The 15,000-nt window shown below is 46.2% G+C and overlaps 1 protein-coding gene across 1 annotated transcript in view; it reads left to right on the top strand.

The window, feature by feature from the left end:
- LOC143280401 (inactive tyrosine-protein kinase transmembrane receptor ROR1-like) overlaps positions 1-15,000 on the top strand; it is a 458,789-nt gene that overhangs the window by 424,461 nt on the left and 19,328 nt on the right. Inside the window, exons 9-11 of the mRNA XM_076585035.1 lie at positions 3,689-3,822; positions 10,198-10,407; positions 12,952-13,056. Coding sequence (XP_076441150.1) covers positions 3,689-3,822; positions 10,198-10,407; positions 12,952-13,056 — 449 coding nt within the window. The remainder of the gene's footprint in view (positions 1-3,688; positions 3,823-10,197; positions 10,408-12,951; positions 13,057-15,000) is intronic.

Genomic DNA, 15,000 nt, shown 5'->3' with positions numbered 1-15,000 from the left:
TACCGGGGGGGGGACTTTTTCCTCCCCACCCCATGGGGATACCGGGGGGGGGGACTCTTTTTTCCTCCCCACCCCATGGGGATTGGGGGGGGGGGCACTCTTTTTCCTCCCCACCCCATGGGGATACCGGGGGGGGGGGGACTCTTTTTCCTCCCCACCCCATGGGGATACGGGGGGGGGGGGGGGGGGGACTCTTTTTCCTCCCCACCCCATGGGGATAGGGGGGGGGGGTGGACTCTTTTTCCTCCCCACCCCATGGGGATACTGGGGAGGGGGGGACTCTTTGCAAGGAGGAGGGGAATAAGGAATTGGGACCAGTTGTTTGTTGTTTTTTTGTTTTGTTTTTGTTTTGTTTTTACCGTGTGTGTGTGTGTGTGTTTCTACGACCAAACAAGAGAAGCAACTGCCTCAATTAAGAATATATATGTCGTATTGGTATTCTTCTTCTTCTTCTTCTTGACCAAATTTCCAGTTTAAACCAGAATATCTTCTTTGAATGAATGAAGGATCGGTATTGTTGTTAGTTGTTGTTTTGTTGAGGGTTTTTTTGTTGTTGTTGCTGTTTGTTTGTTTGTTTTTGTTGTTGTTGTTTTTTTGTTTTGTTTTTAAATGACGGTTTTATTTTTCGCACAATAGTTTTTATTGTAGTTTCCTGTAATCTGTAACAGCCCAGTGTAACCGAATAGTTACTTAGCACTGAAATGAAAATCCCCTATACACACACTACAGAGGTAAGGTGAACATTATTTTGTTTTGTTTTTGTAGGGATTGACCATTAGTTTGTATCCCTTCCGTCGGTCTCTGTTGGCGACGATAGTTTGTGTGGAAGTTGGCTGGTCATAGGCCGATATTCAGGGTGTTCACATAAAGTTTTCACTTTATTCAGTTTAAAGTTGTTTTTTTCTTTAGTTGTTTTTTTTTTTTTTTTAACTTACTATCTGTGGGCAAGTTTTCACGATTAAATTTTATTCCGTCCGTCGTAAATAGGATATAGATAGATAGATATATGTGTGTGTGTGTACATGGTTTTTTGTTGGTTTTTTGTTTGTTTGTTGTTGTTGTTTTGTTGTTTTTTTTTGGGGGGGGGGGGTGTTTTTTTGGGGGTTTTGTTTGGGTGTTTTTTTTTTGGGGGGGGGGGGTTGTTTTGTTTTTGTTTTTTGTTGTTGTTGTTTTGTTTTTTTGTTTGTATAGAATTAATTGTTGCGGAACAGTAATAAAGCTGTTGGTGAATCACTCTCCGAAGCGCAGTTTTTAGTATTGTTGAAATGTTTAATCTTCAGAGGAACTGAACGTAGGGATTTGAACGTTAACGTGTCTGTGTGTCCCCCCTGTTCCTTGCCCACCGTTGTTTCTCGCCGTTTTCTTTCTGCAATCTTCCTCGGGTTCCCATAGAGAGAGAGATGGCCACGCTAATAGCTGGGACCCGTTTGTTTATGTGTTCATCTGCCTGTCTGGGCTAGTAGTTTGTGTGTTCGTTTTGCGTGGACGAGTGAATGTCCAAGTGTTCGTCTGGGCACGATGTTTACGCGTTCGTGTGAATGTCCCCTATGTTCTTTTGTCTGTCTGAGGCCAGATATTTATGTGTTCGTTTGTCTGTAAGGATAAAATGGGGGAGGTAGAAGTCGTGTTGGGGGGGGGGGGGGGGGGGGTACAAGATGTTTCTGTGTGTCTGGCTAAGATCTGTGCAAGGACGTGTGCCAAGTGACTTTGGGGGGTTTAGCTCGGTGGTTATGTCCCTTGACACTGGGAGACAGACTGTGTTGATTTGAGGTTTTGGTCTCCCTCCACGTAATGTGTTTAAAAGTCCGGGCATGTCGGCACAGAAGACAAAAAGCAAAGTTTACACTTTAAAACTTGTTCTGTACTTTGAAGTTTTTTTTGGGGGGGGTTTGTGTGTGGTTTTTTTTTTTTCTTTTAGTCCCCAGTGGGTGGTCTTGTGTGTCTCTGTATTGGCGGCCAGCACTGAATTATGCAAGGAGGAAAAAGAAAGTCGTCGACAGCTTTTTGTGATATGCTATTGGGCTGGAAAGTTGGGTCGTGTCGTGTTGTTTTCCCTCTGGTGTTTCCGTTCCGCGCTCTCGCTCGTACTGACACAGAGAGACACACACAATCACTCACACAAACACTCACAAACACACAAACACACACACACACACACACACACACACACACACACACACACTCACACACACTCACACACACACACACACACACTCACACACACACACACACACACACACACACACACACACAAACCCGGTTCCATTTCTTATTGTGTATCCAATATCTTTTCTGATGCCCATTCATCTCACACACACACGCATGCACGAACTATAGCGAGTTAAAGAGAAAGGACGAGAGTGGAAAAAAAAAAAAAAAAAAGATCCTATTTTCACACATAAAAAAATTCAGGTCTCAGATAAACTAGTAACGGTGTGGTCTTTATTTGACGTGTTCATTTGTGTTCGGAAATAACAGAAGCAGGAGAAGGAAAAAAGAACAAAGAAACAGACAAACAAAATCTTGGCATTGATATATTGGCAACAACAAGGCCTGGGTTTTCGCACTTGATCATGAGATGTGGTAGTGGGGGGGGGGGGGGGGGGGGTTGTTTCACGCTAAACGGAACTGGCATAAGGGTCTAAAAATAAAGTGAAACACTTTGGTTTAAAAGAGAGAGGGGGTGAGAAAAAGCAACAACAACCAAATACAATGCCAAGTTTCGATCAGTGAAGAGATTACATGCTCGAGATGTACTCAAGTGAAGGGAGGGGGGGGGGGGGGGGGAAACAAACATGTGCATTGGTGTCTTAAGCACTCTCACGGTGTCTCACCAGCCAGATGAATTTCAGGTCTGTTGATAAGGGTGGGGGGGGGGGAGGGGAGGGGATATCTGTGCTGATCGAGAAGATGATGTTGTTTCCATGAAGTGTGGGGTTGAAAGGGGAGGACTGTGATGTTGTGTGACTGTCGCGTTTTACTCGGTGGTTCGTTGTGTTTTGCGTTGAGCTCTCTCTTTCTCTCTCTGTTTCTCTGTCTGTCTGTCTGTCTCTCTCTCTCTCTCTCTCTCTCTCACACACACACACACACACACACACACACACACACACACACCACACACACGCGCACACACACACACACACACACACACACCACACACACGCGCACACACACACACACACACACCACACACACGCGCACACACACACACACACACTCTCTCTCACACACACACGCACGCAGCACACACACACACACACACACACACCCCCTCTCCCTCTCTCTCTCTCTCTCTCTCTCTCTCTCTTTCTCTCTTTGTTTTCCTTTTTTCTTTCCTTTCGCTTTTCTTTTTTGCCCTTGAGGGCTGGATGTAAAAAAAAAAAAAAAGCAGCTATGCTCACTCCACTACCCTCGTGAAATAAAAATTCGTTTCGTTTCCTCTCTCTCTCTCTCTCTCTCTCTCTCTCTCTCTCTCTCTCTCTCTCTCCCTCTCTCTCTCTCTCTCTCTCTCTCTCTCTCTCTCTCTCTCTCTCTCTCTCTCTCTCTCTCTCTCTCTCTCTCTCTCTCTTAAAATCCTCTGAAACCTTTCACCTTGGCGATGGCGATGATAATAATGACAACAATGACGACGGCAACGACGACGATGATGACACTGATGATGATGATGACGATGTATGACGGTTTGCAGGGAGGAGAAGGAGGAGAAGGGCGAGGGCTTCTGTCAGATCTACCGAGGGAGCACGTGCAGCAAGTTCGTGGGCAACATGAGCATCTACGTGGAGTCCAAGTTCACGCAGGGTCTAAGCGAGGAGAAACTCGTCGGTAAGGGCTGTACCGGGAGGAGGAGCGTCCCACCATCCCAGCTACCCTCTCCACCTTTCCACCCCTCTCTCTCTCTCTCTCTCTCTCTCTCTCTCTCTCTCTCTCTCTCCCTCTCTCCCTCCCCCTCTCTCCCTCTCTCTCTCTCTCCCCTCTCTCTCCCCTCTCTCTCCCCCCCCTCTCTCTCTCTCTCTTTCGTTGTTCTTTACAATGGATGTGAACACGAAGCCCCCCCCCCCACCCACTACTCCCCTTACCCCTGTTGTCACGGGGTAGAAAGGCATAAACAATAAACAATTCAGATAGATTTCAGACTTCAGACCCTCCCCCCTCTCTCTCTCTCTCTCTCTCTCTCTCTCTCTGTCTCACACACACACGCGCGCGCGCGCACACTTGCTCTTTCTCTCTACTTAACCCTTTCACCGCCAGTCAGTTTGGAGTTAAAAAAAAATCCGTTGTGGTATAAACACAGAAAAGACAGTGGCTAAGAATAGCTGGGGATTCCCCCCCTGCGATGTATAGATAATACGGCCTATCCTACCACTGAACATTAAGAGCAGTAGGTTCGTGGATAACAGACCAATGAATGGTCACCTTTCAGTGACATGGGTCGTCTACCACAGCCTGTGCATGGATGCGAGCTTGGCGGTGAAAGGGTTAATGAAAGTGTTCAGAAACATACCGTTATTTCTACAAAAAGAAAACCATGTTCAGTAACTGCTTTTTGGCAATGTTTGTCTATTATGCCTTGAAAAAGAGAGAGAGAGAAGAAGAGACCATATTATGCGTGAATATAGATAGATAGAAAGATGGATAGACAGACAGACAAATAGATAGATAGATTTTGTTTTCCTTTAAAACGTTATTGTTGGGTACGTTGCAAAGGAAACTATTTCTTTACCCAGATTTTAGTTCCGAAAAGTTGAGTCCGTTTCCTATCCCCTTTGATTCACAGCGCTTAATGTGTCTTCAATGTGTGTATGTACCTCCTTAAAAAAAAGAAAAAATAGGCCGGTGGCTTTGCAGTCAAAGATTTCTGAGTTGTAGTTCTCTCTCTCTCGCCCTCTGTTCATTTTCGATGTCCCCTCATACCCCCCCACACACACACGCACGCACGCGCACACACACACACACACACACACACACACACACACACACACACACACCTGTTCTGTTCTGTTCTTTTCTTTTTCTATTTTCTTTTTCTCTCGCTATTTTTCTGTTCTTCTTGTTTCAATACCCCAGCCAGGATTGCCCAGGATTGAAGGGGGTCGGTGGGGGGTGGGGGGGGGGGGGAGAGAAAAGCATCATAAAATTCTAGTGCATGTTTGGGTTAAAACACTGATGTTTGAGGTAACTGTAGTTCGTTTTAGTGAACCCCACATCCTTACACACAGACAACGCACCCCCCTCCAACCCCACCTCACCACCCTCCCCCAAAACACACACACACACACACGCACGCACACACACACACACACACACACACACACACACACACACACACACACACACACACACACACACACACACACACACACACACACTATCGACGTAGATAGATCAGTCTTTTAGTCATGGTGGGTGGAGGTCGCTTTCGTCCCAAAACATGCTGAAATGGCTTCCAAGTGTTAAGTGGTGTCTGGGTGAGACAGAGTGTTTTGAAAGCACTTTGGAAACATTGTCTTCTTGTTCTTGTTCCAATGTAAGCTTATCTCTCTCTCTATATTTTTTTTTCTCTCTCAAGGCCTGACAAAGCGCGTTGTGTTACACTGCTGGTCAGGCATCTGCTTGGCAGATGTGGTGTAGCGTATATGGATTTGTCCGAACACAGTGACGCCTCCTTGAGCTACTGAAACTGAAACTGATCTTGTTCCAATCGGGTGGAGAGCGAATGCGGAACGGAACGTTCACTGCCCTCGCAACAACAACAACAACGACAAACCAACCAACCAACCAACCAAAAAACCCAAAACCAGAAAAGCTCGGAGAATCACGTGGTCCCTCATCAGCTCGGCCGCAGACGCGTGGACTGTCGCCTTGCGATGCAAACGGACGGTGAACTCTCGATAAATAAATGAATAACAGTCTTCTTCCCAACTCTGTCGCCGCCTGGGACATAAGAAGGATAACTCTATGGCCTTTCGTCGCGCCAACACGGCGACGGGGCCAATCTAATTGCCGCGCCCTGTCTTCCCCTTCCACCGGGGGAAAAAAAAAAAAAAACAACAAAAAACCCACACAATCTTATTGCCGCAAGGTTCCCAAACAGATGACTGCGCCCTAGTGGCGGCAACCAGCAGATTGATCAATTTCGGAGCTGGGATTGATCGTGTCTCTCAGTGGAATGCTCGTATGTTCGCTTTAACTGGCACCGCTTTGTTTTTTATCCCAGGCCTCGCCGAAAGAAAGACAGAAAGAAAGAACGAGATTAAGGGAATAGTGTGGTAAATTCTGCTGCGAAGGGTGTGCGTTGTGTTGTGTGTAACTTTGGTGGAAACAAATCGGCCACGCCGGAATATATAAGAAGGAATGTATAGTTGATTCTGGTATGCGGTGTGTGTATGACTTGATTGAACAGAGGCCTTATTCTCCTTAGAATCAAGGCTAGTAGACAAAACACACCAATCGTCGAATGCAAGAGGTTAACTCCAGTATATGGAGTAGTAGGAGCAGCTTGCAGCATTTAACTCTCTCCATACGAACGGCGAAAGAGACGACGTTAACAGCGTTTCATCCCAATTACCATCATCAAAATATTGCAAGCGGAACGCTCTTATACTGAAGAGGTGAATGTTGACAAAGAATACCACAGTTCTGACGACGGAAGCTAAAGGTTGGGTCATTCAGACACCCACTGGACATCCGAGGGGTCTGTGTAGAGGAGAAGAGAGGACTGGCCGTACTGAGTGAGTTAAGCCATTGTATGAAGGAACCACCTCCCCCCCTCCCCACAGCCCCAGCCACTCCCTGCAGCCCCCCTTATTTTCTTTTTCTTAACTCGTCGCATGCGCTGTCCCAAGTCGATTACCAAAATTGGCCTTTGCAACGTATCTGATCCCGATTCGGTTGTAAGCTTGACGGTTCTGTATTTGTCATATTCATTCTGTGTCTTGCTCTTTTGTTTTGTTGCTGATGTATAATTGTTGTTGTTGTTGTTCCCCCCCCCCCCCCCCTCCCAAAATATGTCTGGTATGGCCATTGAAATTGATTGTGAGCACACTACCAAGTGTGTTTCTTATTTTGTATCAGTTTCCAAGGGATATGTAACACGTCCATGTGTCCCCGTCGGGGTTTCTGGAAATAAACCCTTGTCTTGTCTTGTCTTGTCTTTCCCTTGCCACGCCTTGCCTTGCCATGCTTTGCCTTGTCTTGTCTTGTCTTGTCTTCTGGTAACTGATTATGTTACTGGTACGTTCGGTACTTTATAGAACTTTTGTTATGCGTCGTCTAGTAGTAGTGATAGTAGTATTAGTAGTATGGCGTGAGGCAGTTCTGACAAAACTTCATTTTCTCTGACAAAAATTGAAACGTATGTGAACATTTACTACAGTTCATTAAAGGGGGGGAGAAATAGTGCAACAGAACAGCTTTGGTAAATAATTACCAGACAATTTCTCTCACACACACACACACACACACACACACACACACACACACACACACACACATATGCACACACACACACACATATGCACACACACACACACACACACACACAACACACACACACACACACACACACACACACACAACACACACACACACAGGAGAGAGAGAGAGCAAAAAACACAGAACAGAACAGTACACTCAGTCTCTTTGTCTAGTGGAACAGCTAGCAGCAACCTTCACCCGATAAGGTTGGGGTTTTTTTTTTTTTTTTTTTTTTTTTTTTTTTTTTTTTTTTGCTCCTTCAAAGACCAGATCATCGCCTTGCCAGCATATATATATATATATATCCCTCTCCTCCTTCCCCTCCGTCTCCCCCCTCACCCCCCTCACCCCATCAACCGCCACCCCTTACCCCACCCTCCACCCCTCCACCCCTTTCCACTCCCACCCCTCATACCCATCTCACCAGGTGGGGGAAAAGGGGTGTGGGGCCGGGGGGGTGGGGGGGTGATTGCCGGCTGCCATGGAAAATGGCCACGATAATGCGAGGCAAGGGAGAGAAGCGAGAGCCTGTTCTGGTGACAAGGGGAGGGAAGCGTACTGGTATCTTTCCCTGCCTCCACCCCTTACCCCCCCTGTGGCTTCTTGTCAGATAGAGAAATGAAGGAAAGAAACACGCCCCCCCCCCCCTCGCCCCCCCCCCCCCCCCCCCCCCCCCCCCCCCCCCCCCCCCCCCCCCCCCCCCCCCCCCGCTCTCTCTCTCTCTCTCTCTCTCTCTCAGATCGTCAAGAAAGGCAAATAATGTCACTATTTTTCTCTCTAATGTTTTTTGAAGAAGAAAAAATGTGTTCACATAAGCTTTTTCTGTGGGGGGGTTGTGGGGGGTGGATAGGAGCAAGATTGTTCATGAGTCACTGACAGTAGTTGGATGGATTTTTGTTTGTTTTTGTTTTGAAAGAAAGCGTACACTAATATAGTTTTATCACAACGTCATGAAGCGTTGACATGATCTCTCTCTCTCTCTCTCTCTCTCTCTCTCTCTCTCTCTCTCTGGCGGTCTTTTCCTTCTTTTCTTTTTTTTTTTTACCTAACTGGTGCTTTCTGTCTTTCATGTAACACCAACACATTTATCGTTGCGACGAACGGGGAAGCAGCATGAAAGTATTAACATTTCGAAGATTAAATGGGTGGTCCATTTCATTTTCTTTTTTTTTTCTTTTTTTAATTTAAACAACACGTCGTACTATCTAAGAGACTGTACTTGCGGTATGAGGGTTCACTCGATACTGGAATGGGGGGGGGGAGGAGGGTCCCCCCGGAGAGCCGACCATCACCCCCACCCCCACCCCCACCCTCACCCTCACCCCCACTCACCCACCAGACGTCGAACGGGTGGGAAGGAGAGGACTGGGCCCCCGCCTTCCTATGCCGAGCCCCTATGCTACTAGACCCAGTGGGTTTAGGAATTCACGGTCGTGATGGCCGTGAATTAATATATATATGGACACGTGGCGCGCATGCCAGACCATCGGCTGCCCAAAAGGCTCTTCTATGGCGAGCTGCAACAAGGGAAGAGATCACATGGAGGTCAGAAGAAGCGCTTCAGAGATACTCTGAAAGTCGCTCTTAAAGCGTTTGATATCAACCCTGACTCCTGGGAGGAATCTGCGGTGGACCGTGACAAATGGCGCGCTGCTGTGCACAAAGGCGCCAAGTTGTGCGAGGCCAACAGGACTGCAGCAGCTGTTCAGAAGAGGCAGGCCAGAAAGTCACGGGCAAACAAGCTCCCTGACAATGATATGCCTGTCTTTGTCTGCCCCAACTGTCAGCGAACATTTCGTGCGCAGATTGGACTATTCAGCCATCTACGCATTCACAGATAGATTCATGAGCATCCTCCCCCCCCACCCCACCACCACCCTCCCCCCATCCCCCAGCTGGATGACAACGATGGTCATCATCAATCTCGATGGACACACCACCATATATATATATATATATATATATATATATATATATATATATATATATATATATATATATAGTGTGTGTGTGTGTGTGTGTAACACATTGATGTTATGTATTGTGTTTGATAATGATTGTGTTTTGTGAATCACCTAGAGCGGCGGTTTTCTGGGTAGAGTTCTATAAAAGTATCTTAGTACAATGATGATGATTGTTATTGTTATTATTATCATCATTATCATTATTGTTATACTCGGTTCTGAGGAACCTGCCATCATCATCATCATCGTCGTCGTCGTCGTCAGCCTCATTCTGTTCTCTTCCCCACGAGTGATGTACAAGTATCTGGTATTATCATCATTGTTATTGTCTTCGGTTCCGATGAACATGCCACCCCCACAATCACCATCATCATCATTCTGTTCAATTCCCCACCGTGCTGTACAAGTATTTATCGTTATTATTACTATCATCATCATCATCATCATCTGTTGAGGATGATGATATTATTATTATCATTATCATTATTATCCTCGGTTCCGAAGACCCTGCCATCATCATCATCATCATCATCATCATCATCATCATTATCATCAGCATCATTCTGTTCTCTTCCCCACGAGAGCTATACAAGTATCTGTTAGCAGTAGTAGTAGTAGCATTAGTATTATTATTATTATCCCCGGTTCCGAGGGACCTGCCATCATCACCATCATTATCATCATTATTCATCAACATCATTCTGTTCTCTTTCTCCCGCACCACCATCACCACTACCACCACCACGACCACCACCACCAGCGGCCTTCGCGGTCATCGCGTCGTCACACCACCTGTCCCAGCGCTGCCAGGACTTCGGCATCCCCTCGCTGTGCTACCACGCCTTCCCGTTGTGCGACGACACCGGGGACCGGCCCCGACCCCGCCAGATCTGCAGGGACGAGTGTGAGGTGCTGGAGAACGACGTCTGCAAGACGGAGTACGTGCTGGCGAAGAGTCATCGCTTGATCGGTGAGTTGTTGTTGGGTTTTTTTTGTTTGGTTGGTTTTTTTTTGGGGGGGGGGTTATTGGGGGGGGGTGAGGGGGTTGTTGTTGTTATTGTTGTTCTAGTTGTTGTGTGTGTGTGTGTGGTGGTGGTGGTGGTAGTTGGTGGATGGAGTGCTGTGAGTGTTGTTGTTGTTTTTTTTGTTTGTTTGTTGGGGGGGTTATTGGGTGGGGGTGAGGGGGTTGTTGTTGTTGTTATTGTTGTTCTAGTTGTTGTGTGTGTGTGTGTGTGTGTGGTGGTGGTGGTGGTGGTAGTTGGTGGATGGAGTGCTGTGAGTGTTGTTGTTGTTGTTTTTTGTTGTTGTTTTTTTGGGTGTTTTTTTTTTTTTGGGGGGGGGGGTTATTGTTGTTGTTGTTGTTCTAGTTGTTGTGTGTGTGTGGTGGTGGTGGTTGGTGGGTGGAGTGCTGTGAGTGAGAAGAGAGGGTGGTGGGGCTGGTGTGTGGGGGGAGGGGGTTGAAGGGAGGGGCGAAGTGGTTTAGTGCGTGCTCCGTGGAGAACTTGACGTCTTACAACTGAGACCGGGTTCGGTTCCGGCCACAGAGTCGTCGCTTGATCGGTTGAGTTTGTTGTTTTGTTGTGTTGTTTTGTTTTGTTTTTGTGTCTTGTTAGCAGATTTTTTTTTTAATTATTATTACTACTACCTTTTTATATTATAATTATTATTTATTTATTTATGTAAGCTTATCTATTATTTAGTCACCTTTTTTTCCCCCTCAAGGCCTGACTAAGCGCGTTGGGTTACGCTGCTGGTCAGGCATCTGTTTGGCAGATGTGGTGTAGCGTATATGGATTTGTCCGAACGCAGTGACGCCTCCTTGAGCTACTGAAACTGAAACTGAAACTGCTAGCAGAAAGGTGGCAGAGTGGTGAAGGCGCTCATCTAGCAGCACACAGGGCACTTGATGGTCTGGGTTCCTGTCCCCATTTCGCCCTTTCTCGCCAAGCTGGACTGGAAAATCAAACTGAGCGTCTAGTCATTCGGATGAGAGGATAAACCCGAGGAGCTCCCGTGTGCAGCACGCACTTGGCGCACTGAAAAAAAAGACTCCATTGCAACGAGAGTGTTGCCCTCTGGCAAAATTCTGTAGCAGAAATCCACTCTGTTAGGTACACAAATATATATATATATATGTGTGTGTGTGTGTGTGTGTGTGTGAATAGAATAGAATAGATTTTATTGTCATGAAACCGTGCAATGGTAAATGAATGAACGAATGAAAAACACACAATTAATCAATCAGTTAATGCAGTAAATTGCAGCAGCATTCATAAACAAATTTTCCCTAATCTTGTTTGTATATATTCATCATCTGTTGGCATCACCTGACTGGGAATATGTCCTGTGTTATTCGAATTTTGAATATCCTTTAAAAAATTGTTGCCTTAAGGTTTTATATTTAATACAATGATCAAGAAGATGGATTTCGTCTTCCAGGATGTTACAGTATACCAGATACTTGTTACAGGATGTGTGTGTGTGTGTGTGTGTGTGTGTGTGTGTGTGCACGCACTCAAGGCCTGACTAAGCGCGTTGCGTTGCGCTGCTGGTCAGACATTTGCCTGATATATGTGGTGTTGCGTATATGGATTTATCAGAATGCAGTGACGCCTTCTCGAGGTTTCGGGGCTGTTGGGGCGGGTGTTGGGGGGAGGTTTGAGAGAGAGGGGGTGTGGGGAAGTGGTGAGTGCGAGGTGCTGGATGGAGAACTGGACGCCTGCAAGACTGTAGGGGTACGGTTCTGGCATCGCTGGATGAGTGAAGTGTTTTGTTTGTTTTGATTTTTTTGGTGAGTGGGTTTGTGGGTGGTGGGTTGACGGGAGGGCCTGGGGAGGTGAGGGAGGGGGGGGGGCGAGGGGGCATGGGGGTAGGTGGTGTGGAGCAGGAAGGGTGGGTGGTGGTGTGGGGAGGGGAGGGGAAGGGTGATTGATGGTGGACTTGGGATGGAGGGTGGAGGTGGCGAGCGAGAGGTGGTGTGGTGGGAGTTTTGAGCACGAGTGTGTATTATATTATTATTAGGGAAGCGGAGTCTCTTCTTTTTCTTCTTCTTTTTCTCCTCCTCCTCCTCCTCCTCCTCCTCCTCCTCCTTCTTCTTCTTCTTCTTCTTCTTCTTCTTCTTCTTCTTCTTCTTCTTCTCCTCCTCCTCCCCATCCTCCTCCCCCTCCTCCTCCTCCTCTTCCTCCTCCTTCTTCTTCTTCTTCTTCTTCTTCTTCTTCTTCTCCTCCTCCCCCTCCTCCTCCTCCTCTTCCTTCTTCTTCTTCTTCTTCTTCTTCATCTTCTTCTTCTTCTCCTCGTTCTTCTTCTTCTTCTTCTTCTTCTTCTTCTTCTTCTTCTCCCTCCTCCTCCTCCTCATTCTTCTTCTTCTTCTTCTCCTTTCAATCATGTTGATTCTACTTACTATCATTATTAATGTGTGTCTGCATGTCTGTCATAATGTAAAAAAAAAAAATGAAGAAGAATGTTCGTGAAGAAAGAAAAGAAAAAAAAAAGAATGTCACCATCTCCATTACAGGAGACCGACTGCTACCCGACTGTCTCAGTCTGAAAGGGCCGGGTACTCCAGAAGGCGACAACTGTGTACGGGTGAATGTACCCAATGTCGACTCTGTCAACAACAGTAAGCTGTTTGTTGTTTTTTGTTTGTTTGTTTGTTGTTGGGGGGTCGGGTGGGTGTGTGTGGGGGGCGGGGGGGGGGGTACTATGGTTGTTTTGTTGGTGGTGTCATTGATGTCATTGGCGTTGTCGTTCCGTCTCTGTTCTTGCTGTTTGTTGCTGTCTTTAATGTTACTGTTCTGTGTGTGTGTGTGTGTGTGTGTGTGTGTATGACACTTACACACACACACACACACACACACACACACACATCCCCCCCCCCACACACACACACACTTTGTGTGTCTCTCTCTCTTTCTCGCTCTCTCTATCCTCTGAGAACGATTGGTTTGAATGCTTATGAAAAGTGGTTTCAGACTGAGCCCTCGTTACTCTCCCCTTGTCCGATGTGCGGTCATTCAAGGGAGAATGAACTGCATTTTTTGTTTAGTTGTAAAGCTTATGACGATATTCGAGAAAAATGTGTTGTATTTAAAACAAATTCAGCAAAGAATGAAGATATTTTTGGAGTGCTTAATCTAAATCAGGAAACTTCGCTACAGTCACTTGCAAAATATATTGCAGAAGCGAATAACATGCGACGAAAAAAAACCTCAACAATAATAAAATAGTATCAGGTGTTGCTCATTGTGAAAAGTGAAATCTGTGTTGTCATTCTCATATGGAAAATATTTATGTTATACATTTATATATGTTTTTGTTTTTATTTCTCACTACATGTCATTACTTTGAATGGATGGTCGAACTGCACTTTGTTGCACAGATTGATTGATTTCGTTTTGGCTTTGGTTTTCATCAATATTATTATTATTGATGCATGTTGTTATTTGTATTATGAACCCCCATGTCATTAGGGCTGTAAAGCTATTGACATTAAAGTGTTCAGTGTTCAGTGTATCCTCTCTCTATCATTCTGTCTATTTATCTATCTCTGTTTTTGTCTCTCTTTCACTCTTAGATTATTTACATGTTGTTGTGTTGCAATATCACAGTCATGAATTCTGTGAACACATCTTTCAGAAGCGATTCATTGTTAGTTGGTTTGGTTTGGTTTGGTTTTCTTCTTTCCTCCTCAAAATGTGACCTTCACCTTTCTCCCTCACCACAACCCACGCAAGATCCGCCTGTCAGATTTGATGCCGTTTATTGTAATGGAGCCTCCCTGGCCAGCCACCACATGTTATCCACCCCCCAGATCTCCAAACAGAACCAAGCAAAAAAAAAAAAAAAGAAAGAAAAAAAAAAGAGTGTTAGAAGCAGAGCTGAGCGAGGCAAGTCGTATCGGCCATAATAGCCAGCACTTAAAGCTCTCTATCCGTCCAATGCAACCACTTGTACACACCCAGCAGCTACCCTTTTAAACAATTTGATAGACAAGAGAGAGAGAGAGAGAGAAGGGGGTGGGGGGGCACTTATAAAACATAGCCACCACCACCACCCCGCTTGGCTTTTTTTTTTCTTATATACAATTTGTGAGACGAGTGAAGCAGAGGATAGAGGGGAGAGTACACTAGTAGAAATAAATATATAAATATTTATTTTTTTTAAAAGAAAAAAGAAAAAAAAAGCCCCGGATGTAAGCGGAACGGTCGCCATCTTGATGCGTGTTTACCGGAAAGGCTCTCTCGTCTGGCGTAAACACTGCCTGTTTTTGTTGACGTTGGGGTCGAGATGGATGTCTGAGAGGGGGGGGGGGGGGGGGGCAGCCGTGGGTAAGTAAAGTGCGGGGAGGGGGAATGAGGGGGGAGAGGGGGGGGGAGTGGAATCCCCTGGGCGAGGAGAGAGGTAAGTAATAAAGGGGGAGTGAAATTCTGAAAGGGATTCCTTCATTTCAGCATCCTTTTGGTCTCCAGTAACCGGGAAGTCCCACGCCATTTCTTTTCCGATCCCCCCACCCCCACCCCCACCCCCGCCCCCCCGCCCCCTCTCCTGCTCCACTTTCCCGCCA

The sequence above is a fragment of the Babylonia areolata genome, chromosome 3 (assembly GCF_041734735.1).
Source record: "Babylonia areolata isolate BAREFJ2019XMU chromosome 3, ASM4173473v1, whole genome shotgun sequence".
Classification (NCBI taxonomy): domain Eukaryota; kingdom Metazoa; phylum Mollusca; class Gastropoda; order Neogastropoda; family Buccinidae; genus Babylonia; species Babylonia areolata.
The sequence above is the reverse complement of the archived record's forward strand: the minus strand, read 5'-3'. Positions and strand labels throughout refer to the sequence as shown.